General features: G+C 33.8%; 1 protein-coding gene across 6 annotated transcripts in view; it reads left to right on the top strand.

The window, feature by feature from the left end:
- CCDC102B (coiled-coil domain containing 102B) overlaps positions 1-17,371 on the top strand; it is a 300,046-nt gene that overhangs the window by 35,014 nt on the left and 247,661 nt on the right. For all 6 annotated transcript variants that reach the window (XM_008013825.3, XM_008013824.3, XM_008013822.3 and 3 more), the window contains exons 2-4: positions 2,322-2,933; positions 5,356-5,576; positions 13,846-13,954. In XM_008013825.3, coding sequence (XP_008012016.3) covers positions 2,331-2,933; positions 5,356-5,576; positions 13,846-13,954 — 933 coding nt within the window. In that variant the 5' untranslated portion in view covers positions 2,322-2,330. The remainder of the gene's footprint in view (positions 1-2,321; positions 2,934-5,355; positions 5,577-13,845; positions 13,955-17,371) is intronic.

Genomic DNA, 17,371 nt, shown 5'->3' with positions numbered 1-17,371 from the left:
TGTGTGTGTGTGTGTGTGTATATGTATATATATATGTGTGTATATATATACACTGTTTCTAATTAAGAGTTCCTTTTGTTCTTTTCTTTTTTATATTGTTGTTGGAGTTTGGTCAGTTGTATTCTTATTGCCCTCTGAATTATAATATATGAAGGGAACAAAATACTCCAAATCAGCAATAATTGAAACATGATTGGACATATACCAATGCTAACAAAAATAATTACAACCATGTGTCTATATTATTATAACAAGTATTATAATGAAGAGTGAAGTGGTTTGACATCTCTACATAACACTTGTTAAAATGTTTTCTTCTCTACTATTAAAAGTTAATATTAATTAAGTTTAATATTATAAGATCTCTTAATAAGATAGCCTTAATGTTCATCTTTTAAAATATTATGTAGTCTTTTTTCCCAATGATTAAAGGCTTATTTTGTAAGTTAGTTATAGTAATGAAACCCATTCAGTTGATTAAATAGATGGGTCATAAGGAGGCGATTTATGATCTGTAACTATATAAAAGCAAATGAAAAAAGTGAGAGGATTAAATGTCATGCACATAAAATATTATATAAGATTATTTACACCAGAAAATCATATCTGAGAATAAAAATGGGTAATTATATACAGCCATGGAACTTTATTAATTTACAAATTAAGCTGCACGTTTTGAGCACTTTTTTAAAGCAAAAATTCTACTTACTATATTCTCAATATACCTATATTACAATGTTGAATAAAGAATTGGGTATATGTATTGTTACATATGGTATGCCTTTACAAATTAATTTGTGTTTGGTATATATATGGAAAGTTGATTTTAATTCCTTTACGAAGCTTTGCATTGGACTAAGACTGTGTGTCGTGTTATCTACGCTGTAAAGTTTCCTCATTTCTAAGTGATAGTCATAACTTCATCAGTATTCCGTAGATCACCTTGACCATACCTAATAATCTAACACTGACTTGACACATTCTACATACTAAACAAAATTATTGAACAAGTACACGTATTTGTTATAATGTAAATTATGTATCTTTAAAACTTAACTGTGCTTCTCTCACCCACCAGACTGTAAAACCTTTGACATACAAGAAACATGTCTTTTTCTTATCACAATATTAACCACAGTGAGAAATTAATTCATGTATAAGTTAGATGTGCTTTTGCCTGAAAATAACAGAAAACTCAACCATCATTAACTTAAATAAATATAGGTTGTTCTGCTCAAATAGCAAAGAAATCAGAGGTATGCATTCTACGTTGTCATGCCATAATTCACACCTTAAATCAGGCTCTTATCTTCATGGTTCACCATTTTGAATGTCATGAGAAGGCTGTTATACTCACCTTCTTCCAGAACTATGTCCTTATTCAAACACATGGAAGGAAGAGGAAAGAGAGTTCCTCATGGTGATATTCTCATATTTTTCTGGATGGGAAATCTCAGCACACTTCATCTCACATCCCAGCAGCCAGAGTCAGGCCATATGGCTGCCTTGAGACTCGTCAATAGTCAACAGATGAAGGGCATCATGGAAAATGTAGACTATGATTTAACCTCTGGCACTGAAATAAGAGGCTTATTTGCCTATACATCAATAGGTTGTGCATTCTGCCTGAACAAATTGAGGCTTAGCAGGGATAAAGAAACCATTAGGTAGTTAGTGGACAATAAATATTACAGTTTGTATTTTGTAGTGGACAGTGTTGCAATAGATATGACCTAAATAGGACTGGATTTGTCAAAATGAATTATTTATGTCATGTGCTATCTTCGATTGATCTTTATAGTTTTATTTGGAATTTTTTGGCAAAATTGAATATGAGAATTTTCTATTTCTTAGTGGACAGTTACAAGTGTTTAAATTCCTCTATATTTTTAGTTACATTGGAAAAATATGCAATATTGAAAAAGCGCGGCCGGGCGTGGTGGCTCACACCTGTAATCCTAGCCCTTCAGGAGGCTGAGGTGGGTGGATCACGAGGTCAGGAGATCAAAAACATCCTGACCAACATGGTGAAACCCTATCTCTACTAAAATACAAAAAAATTAGCTGGGCGTGGTGGTGCGTGCCTATAGTCCCAGCTACTCAGGAGGCTGAGGCAAGGGAATTGTTTGAACCCTGGAGGCGGAGGTTGTAGTGAGCCGAGATCATGCTACTGCATGATCAAGACTCTATCTCCAAAAAAAAAAAAAAAAAAAAAAGTGGCATTGTTTTCATCAAATTTCAAAAACAAAAAAAAGTAGGTCTTATTCCTGTATTTACAAGGGAAATTTCAGCATGAAATTATGTCCTCTATCTTTTCTCAGGTCTCAAAGATGAATATGAATTTAGATTCCATTCATCGATTAATTGAAGAAACACAGATCTTCCAGATGCAGCAATCATCAATTAAGTCACGTGGTGACATGGTGACACCTGCCCCACCCCCCAGGGATACTTGCTTCCCACTTCATGGGCTACAATCTCATGCTGCTCACAATTTCTGTGCACACTCATGTAACACCAACAAATGGGATATTTGTGAAGAACTTCGCCTGCGGGAGCTTGAAGAAGTCAAGGCCAGAGCTGCTCAGATGGAAAAGACCATGCGGTGGTGGTCAGATTGCACTGCCAACTGGAGAGAAAAGTGGAGTAAAGTTCGAGCTGAAAGGAACAGTGCCAGGGAGGAAGGAAGACAACTCAGAATAAAACTAGAGATGGCGATGAAAGAATTGAGTACACTGAAAAAGAAACAGAGTTTGCCACCTCAGAAGGAGGCATTAGAAGCTAAAGACACCCAGGATCTGAAGCTTCCTGGTTTCACAGAAGAATCCTGTGAACATAGAGACCAATTTCAAGTGAGTTCACAAATGTATGAGTCCATCAGAGAGTGTTTGGTAAAAAGAAAATTTTCTACAAAGGAGGACACAAATAATAAGGTAAGAAAAAAATCCAGAGACTATGTGAATATCTGAAGGTCATAGATAGTGATGGGGAGGAAGAAGGAAGTGACAAATCCAGTGATGACTATACTAGTCTGCCAAGGCTACCGTAAAAACGTACCATAATCACAGTGGTTTAAGCAACAGAAATTCATTTTCTTATAATTATAGAAGCTAGAAGTACAAGATCAAGGTGATAGCAGGGTTGGTTTCTTCTGAGGCCTCTCTCCTTGGCTTATAGAAAGCCGTTTTCTCCCTGTGTCTTCATATGGTCTTTTCTTTGTACACATGTCTGTGTCTTAAGTTCTTCTTGTAAGGTCACCTAATGAGCCTAATTTAACTAAATCACCTCCTTAAAGGCCCTGTCTCCACCAACAGTCACATTCTATGGTACTGGGGATTAGGACTTTAACAAATAAATTTTGAGGAAACACAAGTTCAGCCCATCCTAGTGGTTTTACTAATCTTTATAGAAAAAATTAGCTCAGCATTTTTCATCTGAAAAGAAAATATTTGGAGACATTTCTTTCCATTTGCCTTAATTATTTCTAAATTGTAAACAATCCATACAGTAGTTTGAATAGTTCTCAATGTTTGGGACTCAAGCCTCACAATTAACTACTTATAAAATGGGTACTGCAGGCAAATAGGGTACCTTAGGAAATGCTTTATATCGACCACTGATGGAATTTCTTGGTATACTTAGAATCTCAGTTTCTGAGATTTCTGTACAAAACACATGGAACTTTAAAAAGTCTCTCAGTTTATACACTTATTCATCCATGAACCACCACGCTGTTTTTTCTTTTTCTTTTATTTTAGCTTGGTAAATAATATTAACAACCCAAAGAACATACTTTGGGAACTCCTGTTACCTCTTATTATAGTTTCAGTTTATTTTGTTACCTCTTTCTACTTAATTCCTTCTCTAACACACATTAGTTAATATCTTGCACCTCTACCATTGCATTTAGTATTTTAAGCCATTCTATAATGTATATAATTTATGGTAGGTAAAACCTAGATTTAACCATAAATAAAAAAAATTAAGAAGATTGCAATACAATGATTATTTCTGCTTATTTGGTCTTCTATGTTTTCTTTTAAAAATGTTCAAAGTTGATAATCTAGGCTTTGTGTGTATTTTTTGGAAAATCACATATATTCTCAAAACTCAGCTGTATTAATGTATGCGTTAGAAGAATGCAATGATGAGGATAAGGGAACATAGCTCACATCAAGTTCTCTAAATCCACAAAGCGTTTTTATTATTACAAGTTACTAGCCTCTGCATTTGAGAAAATGAAGGATTCTCTTCACATGTATTATGATAGAAATTTCTCAATATTTTGGGATTTATTCTGAAATATCTCCTTAACATTAATGTCAAGAATAAATCAAACATAATACTTATTTATTAAAAATGTATTTATTTGTAAAATATCCTTCCAGATATTCCTTCTGATGGTAGGAAAATAAATATTACCTGTTGAAGAAGCTTCAATCAGTTTTTTCCTTAAAATTTTGACCAGTATCTTTGCCAACTCTATACCTAACAAGAAAGATATGTGTATGTATCCTCAAACAACACATCTTATTTTATTGTTTGTCAAAATATTATAGTATAGATGATTGCAATGATCATTCTTGAGAGAATTAAGGACTGAATCACACTAGGTAACCTGGCATTCACATACTACTTAAAAAATAAAATAAAAGTGAAGTATCATCGAGATTTTACTTGTACTTGACTATTAATTGAGATTTTATTTGAAATTGTCTTTCATTTTAAACTTATAAACCAGGGCAAATTTAAATCGTAGGCAAATACCAACAGCATGAGCCCTGTGAAGTTTTTGAGTTACGCTCTAAGAGTGTCGATGCAGTTGTTGCTCTAGTATTGATGCCCATGTTTATTAAAGTGCCCCATTAAATTCTATTTGAGATGTGGCTCATGAATTAAAAAAAGGGGAACTAAAATAAAGTGATAAGCAAGCTTTTTAAAATATTCAAGAGCTTCCTGAAAATTCTATCTTGTCTTTCAAAAATGTTAAAAAATAATTACTTTGAAACTGTGTCTTATGACAAAAGAAACTTGAAAGAGGAATTCATCAACTCATTAAAAATTATTTACAGCTGTTCAAGTTTGTGCATGATTGTTTTTAGCGTGATTAGAAAAAGAGAACAAACAGAGTTAAAGCAGAACTTTTGAGAAGTGTATTTTTTTTGTAAAGAGGTAGAACATAGAAAAAAATAAGTTTGAAGAAGAATGTAAGTAAGTGCGACCACGCAATGCTTTTAGGGAATGATAATGAAATAAAAATATGAATTTGTTGTTGTATCATAACATTTATTTCTTTATGAAAATGTATTGTCATCACGATTTTTCTCCAAGAGGTTTAAATATTTTTTTTTTCAGGAAGAAGGTGTGGTTATTGATTCTCTAAAATTAAGTGAGGAAATGAAACCCAATCTAGATGGTGTTGACTTATTCAACAATGGTGGTTCTGGAAATGGTGAAATGAAAGCTGGGCTGAGACTGAAAGCAATAAATCTGCCTTTGGAAAATGAAGTAACTGAAATTTCAGCTTTGCAGGTGCATTTGGATGAATTCCAAAAAATCTTATGGAAGGAAAGAGAGTAAGTGCTAATCATTGTCTCCCTTAACCAAGTCTAACTTTCAAACCACTTAAAATTGTTAATACTGATAGATTGGTCATTTGATAATGTATTTTATCCATGTTTAGTCATTAAGTTTTAGGATTTAAAGAAATTAGTTTGACATATATTCATATTTTGAATTTTAAAAAGTAGTATATAACTTGTTAGTGTTTTTCATTCTTTTAAGTTGACTTTTATCATGACTATGTTTTTATCATCTCTGGTAGATTCACTTTAATTGTATCTGAATTCTTAATGTACAAGGTTAAAATATCCAGTGTGTTATTTAATTGTTACAGCATCTTGGACTTGGTAAATAAAAAATGAATAAATATGTTCATACTAATAGCAGAAAAATCACAATTTTGTGAGATATTGATTACAGAAAAAGTTGTCTGATACATGGACCACTAAGGGCATCAGGCTTGTGATTAATTGGCCTGGATATTCATCTTTGTTCTGACGTATTCCAACTATGTGAGGTTGGCTGTTGTCCCTTTGTGAAAATAGCTGTAGTGATGTTATGTTCCAGTTATCTATTGTCTTGAAACAAACTTTTCCAAACAATTATCATTAAAACGTATCAACAGCAACCACCATGTCTTCTGTTCAAGAATCTTGAGCATGGCTTGGCATGGACATCGTATCTCTCACTTGTGCCTTCAGTTGCAATGGCTCAAAGGCTGGCCATGTCTGGAAGGCTGGGGGCTGCAGCCTCTCTCACTCATACGTCTGGCCTCAGTCCTCATCTAGGCCTCAGTTGGGACACCTGCACTGGGGCTATTTAAGGGGGTGCTTGGCTTCCTCACAACACTGGGGCTAGGCTGCGAGTGAACATCTTAAGAACACAGAGAGAAGAACGCCATTTGAATGACGCTGCCTCAAAAGTCACGTAGCATCACTTCAGACCCATTATTGGTGGTGGGAATCTCAAAGGCTGACTCAGATCAAAGAGAGAGAAGCACTTTCAACGGAAGGAGTGTCAAAACAATTTTATAATAAGGGCGTGTGGGATGCAGTCATTGTGGCAATGGTCTTTGCAAAATACAGTCTGTCATAGCCTTCCTCAGTGAATTCTCATAAAGTCAAGAACAAATAACATCTGGGAAAGAGGATAGTAATATGAAATATTCAATATGGATTTTTGTTTCTTTGCAATCAGTTTACAATTTTATTAGCACAATGTGGAATATGTAACATATAAATGTGGTTCCAAAATCTAAAAATAATTACTTTTATCTCTTAGTTATAAAAGCCTTAATGGGCAGAACCAGAAAAGCAAGAAGGATATGTATGCCTATATAAACACAATGTATTATATAAGCATATGTTATATAACAGTTTTAATTTTCCTGGTTTGAATGGACTGAAATCGGGATAAATATGCATACTAGCCATTCACAGATACAGTAAGTTCTTTACCACTTATTTTCTGCCAGAAGTTTCTCATTAGTTCCTCTGAAATTTACTAGTGCCACCGATTCCCTTTTTCAAACTCTTCATCTGTATTTCGCTAGATTAATAGATTGTGATCATACAAGCATTTATGTACAGAATAAATACTTCTTACTCCACCAAGTGTAAATTCCTAGTAGAGGCAACCAACATCAGTAGAAAAAAGAATAAAATTGAATTTTTAGGCTTGTACACATACTGACAATTTTATCTAGACCTATACATTTCAGTCACAATCTAATCTCTTTGCTTTTACTTCTTGAAGGATTTAACTTTTGGTAATTATAGACTTCTCTCCAGCACTCGTACGATATTACTTCCCTGATGCAGTCTAATGGGAGCAGTGCAGAGCTGTGTTTTTCTAGATGTAAACTTTCCTATTCTAAAGTGTCAGTTTTAAAAATATGCATGTTCTGTCTTAACACGCTTATCCATGTACATATACACAACATGTACTTTTTACTTTCTTGGAATACATGAACAATTCTCAGAGTAAGTACATTCTCCAGTTCTCAGTGACTTCAGTCTAGAATCCATAGACAGGTCAAAGAATAAGAGAAAAAAGGAGGCTTTCCATGGCCTTGTCTTCCTACTCTCCTCTTTTAAGAAACAATCCCACAGACTTGATGAGTCATGGTTCCTGTGTCCATGAATCAACATTTGCATGCAATCCGCATGAGGCAATCACAGTCTTTTTTGCTATCACAAGAGAACATTTTCCAAGAATATAGGATATGCTATTACTTATAAATCCATCTAATCTTTTAAATTCTTCTTCCTGGAATATCAGTGAGTGGGTGGCTTGAATTGAGATGTGAATGTATTTTTTTCTGCATTCCCATCTAGTGGGAAAATTCTCTTCTTAACTAGTGCACAGAAATCAGCTCAGAAAACTCAGGGACTCATTTTTTCCATTGTCCTTGACTAGAACCTCTTCATCAAATAGAAGAAACTTTATTGTTTTATTTGCACTCTGAGTACTGTTCAGTTTTATGAATAATTCTCCAGCATTAAAAGTTTCTCATATACTGAGAATTTATATATTTCTGATGACTTTCATAAAGACTTCCCAGGTAGAAAATTTAGAGGAAGGCCAGGAAAGCTGATCCCCTTATAGAGCTATGTGTACCTAAAAATTTAGGAAGCTGAAGTTGGCAATACCAAATCTCAAGTAACAGAGACTGAGATAAAATATTTTGAACTGTTCTAACATTCAGAATCAGTTTTCAAATTTCACTGCAGAGACCTCGTTTATCACTTATAAAATGTTTGTTCTGTGTCCTTTAAGCTGAACTTCAGTCCTCCCTTTCCATTTCATCTTTTTTTTTTTCTTTTCTTTTTGAGACAGTCTCGCTCTGTTGCCCAGGCTAGAGTGCAGTGGTGCAATCTCGGTTCACTGCAACCTCAGCCTCCTGGGCTCGAGCCATCCTCCCACCTCAGCCTCCCGAGTAGCTGGAATTACAGCCTGTGCCACCACGCCTGGCTAATTTTTTTTTTTTTTTTTTTTTTTTTTTTTTTAATTTTTATTTTTCGTAGAGACAGGGTTTTGCCATATTGCCCAGGCTGGTCTGGAACCCCTGGCCTCAAGTGATCTACCCTCCTTGGCTTCCCAAAGCGCTGGGTTTACAGGTGTGAGCCACTGTGCCCAGCCCATTTTATCTTCTTAATTTTTTTATATATAAGAAAAATAGTATGCTTCAATTATTTTGTTTTGCTTCATTAAATGTTCAACTTTTTTTCATAATGAGATTTAAAATCTAGGTTGGAAGTTTCAGCAAATTAAAAATGCTTCAAAGGTTATTATTTTTGGTCTATGTATGAAACAGATGGATTTCTACTTTACATATATATATATAAAGTATATATATATATTCCTCAATTAATGAATACATTGACATGCAAATCTAGTTAATACTATTTAATGTAAAATTTGTAAGTATTAGAAAGTCAAGCTTATTTTGTTTCTTTATTGTCACTCATGGAATATTCAATAAATCTTTACCATCTTTTGACTCTCCAGTGTCTATTTTGTGTTTTGGCAATTTGCTACCAAATGAAACAGAGTCTACACCTGTGCATAGAATATAAAAATACCAGTAAGTCTCTACCACGGTTTCCTTTGTAATGAGGGTACAGACACTTGATTTAGGAATAGTGTATCAGAGGTGGCCGCCTAGAGTTTTAAGCCAAGCCAGTACCCCAAGGCAGTAGACAGCATCTCGAATCCATGCCTGAGGGGGAAGCAGCAGCAGAAAAGAAACTTGTTTCCAGTGGCAGCGGTGGCCTCTGGTGCCTGTCCCATATTGGTGATCTTGAGGTCCCGCTGTGATGTCTCTACCTTAATGGTGGCCGAAATAGTGTGCTTAAGGAAGATTTCGATGGCTTTCTCATCAGTGTTCCTGGCTGCATGTATTCCCCAGAAATTTTTTGAGCTACAATATCCTTTTCCACTCAAATTAGCTAATTTGAATATGTTTGCTTGCCAGACACATAATACCAGGACAGAATACAGGCAACAGACAGAGGAGGTTACAGGCAGTGGGGTCTTCATGGGACCAGTTTTGTGGCATGAGAGTAGGTCTTCGTCCCTGTCTGCTTCATCTGCAAACCTTGTTCTATGATTCTCCTGGAGATCTGAGCTTAACAATATTCTTCAAATACTTATCTTTTCTAATTAAATTAATTGTATATGGCTTGGCTGTTTGCAACAGCCGAGTGCTAACATCCAGTGCTGAAAGATGTAATTATGAATAGTAGGAAGTGCAGTTGCAAAATGACATATATGTTGCTTAAAGTATATTTGTAAAAACTTGTATTGTTAACAGTTTAATACTATCTCTAAATTTTGAACTGTTATAAAAGTGAATATCTGTGTGTTATTACAAGGTATCATTTGATTTGGTAAGAACAATTTTATATTAATACACCCTTTCAGAAAATAACGATTCAATTTTTTCCAGTGAAATTTCCCACAGTTCAACCATGATTAATATTTATACCTAGATATTAATTTTTAGGACCTTTCATCCCTGAGAAATATTTGAGTAATATTATTGTCTAAAAATTTAAATTTTATTTCCAATTATTGTGGAATTGTGACAGTAAACAAAGCATCAAAAAATGCGTGGAAATATAATCACAACTTTTCATAAAAATAATTTTGGTTCATATTTTATTTTATTTTATTTTATTTTTGAGACGGAGTCTCGCTCTGTCGCCCAGGCTGGAGTGCAGTGGCGCAATCTCAGCTCACTGCAAGCTCCGCCTCCCGGGTTCACGCCATTCTCCTGCCTCAGCCTCCCAAGTAGCTGGGACTACAGGCGCCCGCCACCTCGCCCGGCTAATTTTTTCTGTTTTTAGTAGAGACGGGGTTTCACCATGGTCTCGATCTCCTGACCTTGTGATCCGCCCGCCTCGGCCTCCCAAAGTGCTGGGATTACAGGCGTGAGCCACCGCGCCCGGCCTGGTTCATATTTTATATTTAGATTCTACAAATTTTATATATTTTAGCAATATGATTTTTTTAAAGTTTATATCATCATATTAAAGATACTACATTTTTGCTAAGTTTTGCCTTTTTAATTTCATTCTCATGAAGAATGTGTACATAAAATATGCAACATTTTAGAGTAAATATTAAGTGCCTTCTTGTAGCTCAAATGCTCTGACAACAATATACATCTCAATTATAAATTTAACTATATTATTCATCAACTTTGAAAATCTCTCTGAAACACAGAATAAAATGATTAGGCTAGAAAATTAAGGACTTATAGAGTGCCCTCTGCTGCATAAATTTAGACACGCAATGTCCTTAATGCTGGCACAGAGACACAAAAGTTTATGATGGGGCTATCTAAATACTAAAACAATTTAAGTATCCCATTGTCATTAAATAATTTTTTATGAATTCCTTTTTTTCTCACTCCCCTAACCAAATAGTAACCTTTTTCATAATAAAAATGCATAATTTTCTTTTAGGAAACAAATACATATCAGATATTTTCTTTATGATGTATACCTGAGGTAAATATTACTTTCTTTGAAAATTTTTGAATTTATTTTGAGTTTCTAAATTATCATTTGATTTATTAAAGTATAACATCAAAAGCAGACATTTGATTTCGCAACATGTATGATTTTAACTCTTGGTAATTTTCAAGTATGTTTCCATTATTCTATTATAAATAAAATAATTCTCAAAATTAATTTTAAGGAGAAACATAAATATATGCTTCATTACACAAATACAGTTAATTAAAATCTTCTATAAAATTATTTTATTAATTTAACATATGCCATTTGCTTTTCAAGTTTTTCAGTTACTGACAAGACATTCCCACGTCCTACTCAAGAAAATCTAAAAAATTAAAATTGTAAATATGGTGATTCTTATCTTAAACATTCCAATGAAGTTACAAACTTAGTACAATTTTATTATAATTTTCAATATAAATTCACAGGTCTAAGTCAATATTCAATATCTTATAAATATTCTAATTTATCACCCAAAACTTAAAATGCACTCAAATGTTAGATATGCAATATAGTTCATCTTATAATGATTTGTACACATAATTTCTAAATCTAACACAAAATACTAATACTGATCTGTTTATTGTTTCTATATTTAATTCTTTTCCTCTCGTCATCTCAAACACAACTACTAAAACAAAAATTATATCATAATAAGCAACTTGGGTGTCCTCAGCTGGCTAGGTTTCCTTTTCTATCTGAAATTGTGACTGCTGTGGTTAATCTGGATTATAAACATTCATATTCAGTGTTCATAAGACCTAAACTTTCAAGTTGAATCTTTTTGTTTGTTAATTTTGTTTAATATATTTGCTATGTTAATAAGGGATTCTGGATCAGACTACTGTAAGTGGTGCTTGGCACCATTTTTTTTTTTTTTTTTTTTTTGCAACCTGTCTCTTTTGAGGTTAAGCTAAGCTCTAACTAATTCTTTTATATCCTCTTTCAATTTTATGGCTTGATTTATGTAAATATAATTATATAACATTTTAATAGACTGCTTCTCCATTTGATTGAAGTAAACTAATGTATTTACAGCCTAACACTACTTTGAATTATCATAGAATTGTTACCAAGAAGAATCATATTTCTTATTAATATGTAAATGACATTCAATTTTGATTCTGCCTGCGTCTTCTAGCTCTGTGAATATGTTCCTAAGATCTTTCTAGTCACATTTAATATCACTGAAATAGAGCTGTATATTAGTTAATTATGAATACAGTAACTATGTGACTAACAATCACAAAATCTCAGTGTCATATAACAATCAAAGTGTATTTACCTGGAGCTCAAACATACAAGTTCTTTTCAAACTTTTGTTTCTGTCGTCTCTGCTAATATCTCATTGTCAAATCCTAGAATTGAGGAATGAGGAAAACAACTCTGTCCGTGGAAATGGAGGAAAAGCAACGAGTATTTTTTTTTTTTTGAGAAGGAGTCTCGCTCTGTCGCCCAGGCTGGAGTGCAGGGGCCGGATCTCAGCTCACTGCAAGCTCCGCCTCCCGGGTTCGCGCCATTCTCCCGCCTCAGCCTCCCGAGTAGTTGGGACTACAGGCGCCACCACCGTGCCCGGCTAGTTTTTTTGGTTTTTTTTTTGTTTTTTTTGTATTTTTTTAGTAGAGATGGGGTTTCACCGTGTTCGCCAGGATGGTCTCGATCTCCTGACCTCGTGATCCGCGAGTATTTTTGAATAGTAATCAAATCTACCTTACAGATAAGAACAGGCCAGCTTCAAAGGTCAATATATGTTCATTACAACCAGAAATAAAACAATTATCAATGACTAACAGACATTGTGGGCAAAAAAAGAAAAAAAATGAACAAAAATCCAGTGGTTGGTGTATTAAAGGACAAAATTTTTTATTTCTTTTTTTCTTTTTGAGACAGAGTCTCGCTCTGTCGCCCAGGCTGGAGTGAGTGGCGCGATCTCGGCTCACTGCAAGCTCCGCCTTCCGGGTTCCCGCCATTCTCCTGCCTCAGCCTCCTGAGTAGCTGGGACCACAGGCGCCGCCACCGCGCCCGGCTAATTTTTTTGTAGAGACGAGGTTTCACTGTGTTCGCCAGGACGGTCTCGATCTCCTGACCTCGTGATCCGCCCGCCTCGGCCTCCCAAAGTGCTGGGATTACAGGCGTGAGGCACCGCGCCCGGCCTAAAGAACTAAATTTTAATCCTAGTTCTGTTGCTAGTTCTACAAATAGAGAAATTAATTTCAGTTATTTAGAATAATTTAAATAAGGATCCCAGTGAAATTTCTTTTTTACAACCAAATTTGAAATGTTTAAAATTAGTTTTAGATCCCCAATAAATGACTATTTTTTAAGATTGTTAGGTGGCCTGTTGGAATTCTGTGTCATTTCAAATGATTTTTTTCATTCACATACAGACACAATATGAAGATGGATATAATACCATGTTAAAATTAGAAACGTGTATATCCTCCTATGTAAGAAAATGTTATGAGTGAGAGGAATTGAGAGGCATGCATGAACTACATGGAAGAAATCAAGCAGAATGTTAATACTGGCAAAGCCAAGTTAAATATATGTAATCTACTGTAAAGTTCATTGTCAGAATAATAAACAAAAAGTTTTATTCAATATTTATAATTTTTTAATAAGTTGCAAAATGTTTTCTCTCATTATGATCAGATACAAATATCAAAAATTAGGAAAATGGCTATAAAATTGAATGCATCCTTGAAATTATTTTACAATTGAAGCTGACTTTTTTTCTTTTAATTTTTAAATTATTTAGAATGCGCACAGCTTTGGAAAAAGAAATAGAGAGACTGGAGTCGGCTTTGTCTCTATGGAAGTGGAAGTATGAAGACCTGAAAGAATCAAAGCCAGAACATGTGAAAGAGGTATGAGGGAATATGATGTAAAGGAAGAAATGAAACCTAGCTTTTTCTCTCTTTGGATATGTAAACAAGTGGGCAGAAAGGCACAACAGACAAGAGGAAGGGAGGTTAAAAACTGGAATTTCCTCTACAAGAGCAATATTTGAAATCACTTGTCAATGGTGAGCTTAGTCAAATTCAGACTATATATATGACATCTTGTTTTTATTTACAAATTTGTGGCAGTTTTATATTGGTAATTATTTATTTTCAAAAATCTCATTGCATATATTTATGATATAAAAATGATATTTTGATATACATATTGGTAGTTAAATGGTTAATGATTAGCTACATGACACAATTAATTATCCATTCTAGGCACATTAGAGCAGATGGTTAAAGATATCCTCTGATAGCACACCATCTATCATAAATGACTTTATCTTATTCGTTCATGAAGCAGTCTGATAATATCAATTTATCTCAGGCGTATTGAGGTTCTTTTCATATCAACATTGTAGTTATTTGGTATCAGTCACTTGCCAGAATACTTTTCTTTTGCATTTTCATCAATAAAATGCCATCATGAACCTTTCCCATTTTGATGATTTATTATCGTTTATTATTTAAGTAATATTAATTGTACATGTTATGTGTACTAAAGCAGAGTATTACATAAGTGTGTGGGAAAGAATAATGAGTAAAGAAAAGAAAAATAATGGGTAAAATAATGACTATTTTCACGAGTTAACATTTAGTGGGTGTGTGTGCAGTATAAATATATATACACACGTATACATGTATGCACAAACATATACATGGATATATGGATCCATAGTATTTACATGCACAGGAACCTCTCTCTGGGTATGACATTCAAAATGCATTGATATAGACTGGAATAATAGTTCATGGCACAAGAACACATTATGTTTAGAATACGTGTTTATGTGCTCTGTAATATAATGGGTTCTAATTTTGACTGAAAAAGCTAATATTTAAGATGCAATTAGTGGAAAATTTGTTTAAAAAAGGATGCATTTACTACCTCTTGCCACTAGTGTGCAGTACAGACTTGATAATCTTAGTTTCGTAAGCCTTTATTTGAGTAACATTTATGTAGCAAATATACTGAAAAAGTCAAGTTTTTGAGTTGGTTTAAAAAGCAATACGTACATTTGAAAATGTTTAATGTTTTCTGTTCAAATATGAGTTTTGGTAGCAAAGTAAGTGAGAGAAAAAATAAAAGTATGATGTTATACAGTGTAAGGTAGATCTGTATTTGATGACCATTCAAAAGTATTTATGAATACATATATGATACTTTTGATAGATAAAATGCTGATAGGGTTTCAGAACAGGAGAAACCTCAAAATTGTGAAACATGTGTCTTTTGAGTGCATATGTCAGTTAAATGAACCACAAAGTTGAATAATGAACTCAATGAATGTAAAATTTTGTAGACATGGAAAATTTATAAATATAAAGATCAAACACTGTTTGAATTATTTATACGGAAAAATTTTTTAAATATGTCCTTTCATTCCTAACAAACATTTCTGATGTTCTTAGGATTTTTTTTTTTGGAGAAATGTGTTGTATACACATGTTTAAATTGTTTTTGTAAAATAAGGTTAAATTTTTAAAAACGTTTAAAAACTAAACAAACAAGACTACTTAGAAGGAGTTTAATTATTTATATATTCCTTGTTGAATCATTTCTTATAATGGGTTATAACAGATAATAATTTTAGGCTACATTTAGAAATAGTATTGTAGCACAAGTATAAGCGTAAAATATTTAAAGTCTCCATACAGTTGATTGACAATCAGAAGGTGTGTCATGATTCGCTCTTTAAAATTTCATGTAAATTATTCTTTCTTACTCCCTTTTTCCTCAAAGATTCTGCTAATGACCTTTGCATTTATCATAGCACATCATCTCTGTGAATGTTTGAATACAAGTGTAATTTCTGTTGTAGATGCCAAAAATGTTAAAAGCAAATACATGCCTGTCTAAGAACTGGTGATGGAAAGATTAGCAATTGTTAAAGTTGGAAACAGATGTGCTTAATAGACCTAGATTTGTAAAAATGCATTTGAGAGTCTGGTGTGCTTTTAGAGGGAAATCATTCTTCAATTATTGACATATAGAGAAGAGAAAAGATAAGAATTTAATTGCAAAATCTAAGTGTTTAAAATACAACCAAAATAATGTATAGTAGAGGTAATTATATCCAAAGTGCTGTTTTCATGCTGAATTTAATACTTATTCAGCTTTTCCTTTGCAAGTCTGTCTATATTGATTCAGAATTAGATTATGAATTCTGAGTGTGTGAAAAGGATCATTTATATGAAATTTCATGGTCTAGAGGATCAAACATTCATGTAAGTAACATTGAATACTCATAATTCTGGTTCCTCATTTTAACAATCAGTGACTCTGATTCTTTCCATAATGGAAGAGATTCTCTGCCATATGTGAGAATACTTGCTAACATTTAAAAATTAGTCTCAAGGTAACAAAAATTTAAAAAGTAACTTTTAATTCTCTTTGAAAATTGTGAGCATTTGCTTGGGATGTTCTAATATATTTTCTTTTCTTTTTTTTTTTTTTTTTTTGAGACGGAGTCTCGCTCTGTCGCCCAGGCTGGAGTGCAGTGGCCGGATCTCTGCTCACTGCAAGCTCCGCCTCCCGGGTTCACGCCATTCTCCTGCCTCAGCCTCCCGAGTAGCTGGGACTACAGGCGCCCGCCACCTCGCCCATCTTTTTGTGATCATAATGTACCTAGCAGCTTATAATTTATAATATTCCCTCAAAAATATGTACGAATACTTATAGAGACACAGGCATTGTTGGGCCCCTTTCTGTCTTACATTGAAGCCTTATTTTAAACACTACAAAATACCTTTCTGATTTGGGAGAAAATAGAAAATTAGAATTACTAAGTTGTATGTAGCTAAAATTCTACACTCACACCTTACCTTTTTAAAACATGTGGCATACGGGAGCTATTCTGCATACATCAAGGCAGGGTCCTTGAAGACAGTTATTAGAAATAGGTGTATGGTGGAATATTAGTGCAGTTCTGAGCTCAATGCTAATTTTGAAACATTGACTCTTATTGCTATTCCTGTGGCTTAAATTATTCCACTGAAGTGGCTATACACATTAATGTATCTTATCAATTCTGCCTCCAAACTGTATCTCACATCATTCTTTCCATCCCTGCTACTTCTCCAGACAGGGCCATTATCATCTCCTTGCTTTTTCCTTCCAGGTCTATTTACCAACACTGTTGACCTATTTAAATTCATTTTACACCCACCAAGCAGCATGATATTTCTAAGAAATTACATAGGATTGTATTAGCCTATTGTTGGAAACACTTCAGTGAATTACCTGTTACTTAGTAGATAGCTGCCTTCCAAGTAATT

This window comes from Chlorocebus sabaeus, chromosome 18 (genome assembly GCF_047675955.1).
Source record: "Chlorocebus sabaeus isolate Y175 chromosome 18, mChlSab1.0.hap1, whole genome shotgun sequence".
NCBI lineage: Eukaryota > Metazoa > Chordata > Mammalia > Primates > Cercopithecidae > Chlorocebus > Chlorocebus sabaeus.
The sequence above is the reverse complement of the archived record's forward strand: the minus strand, read 5'-3'. Positions and strand labels throughout refer to the sequence as shown.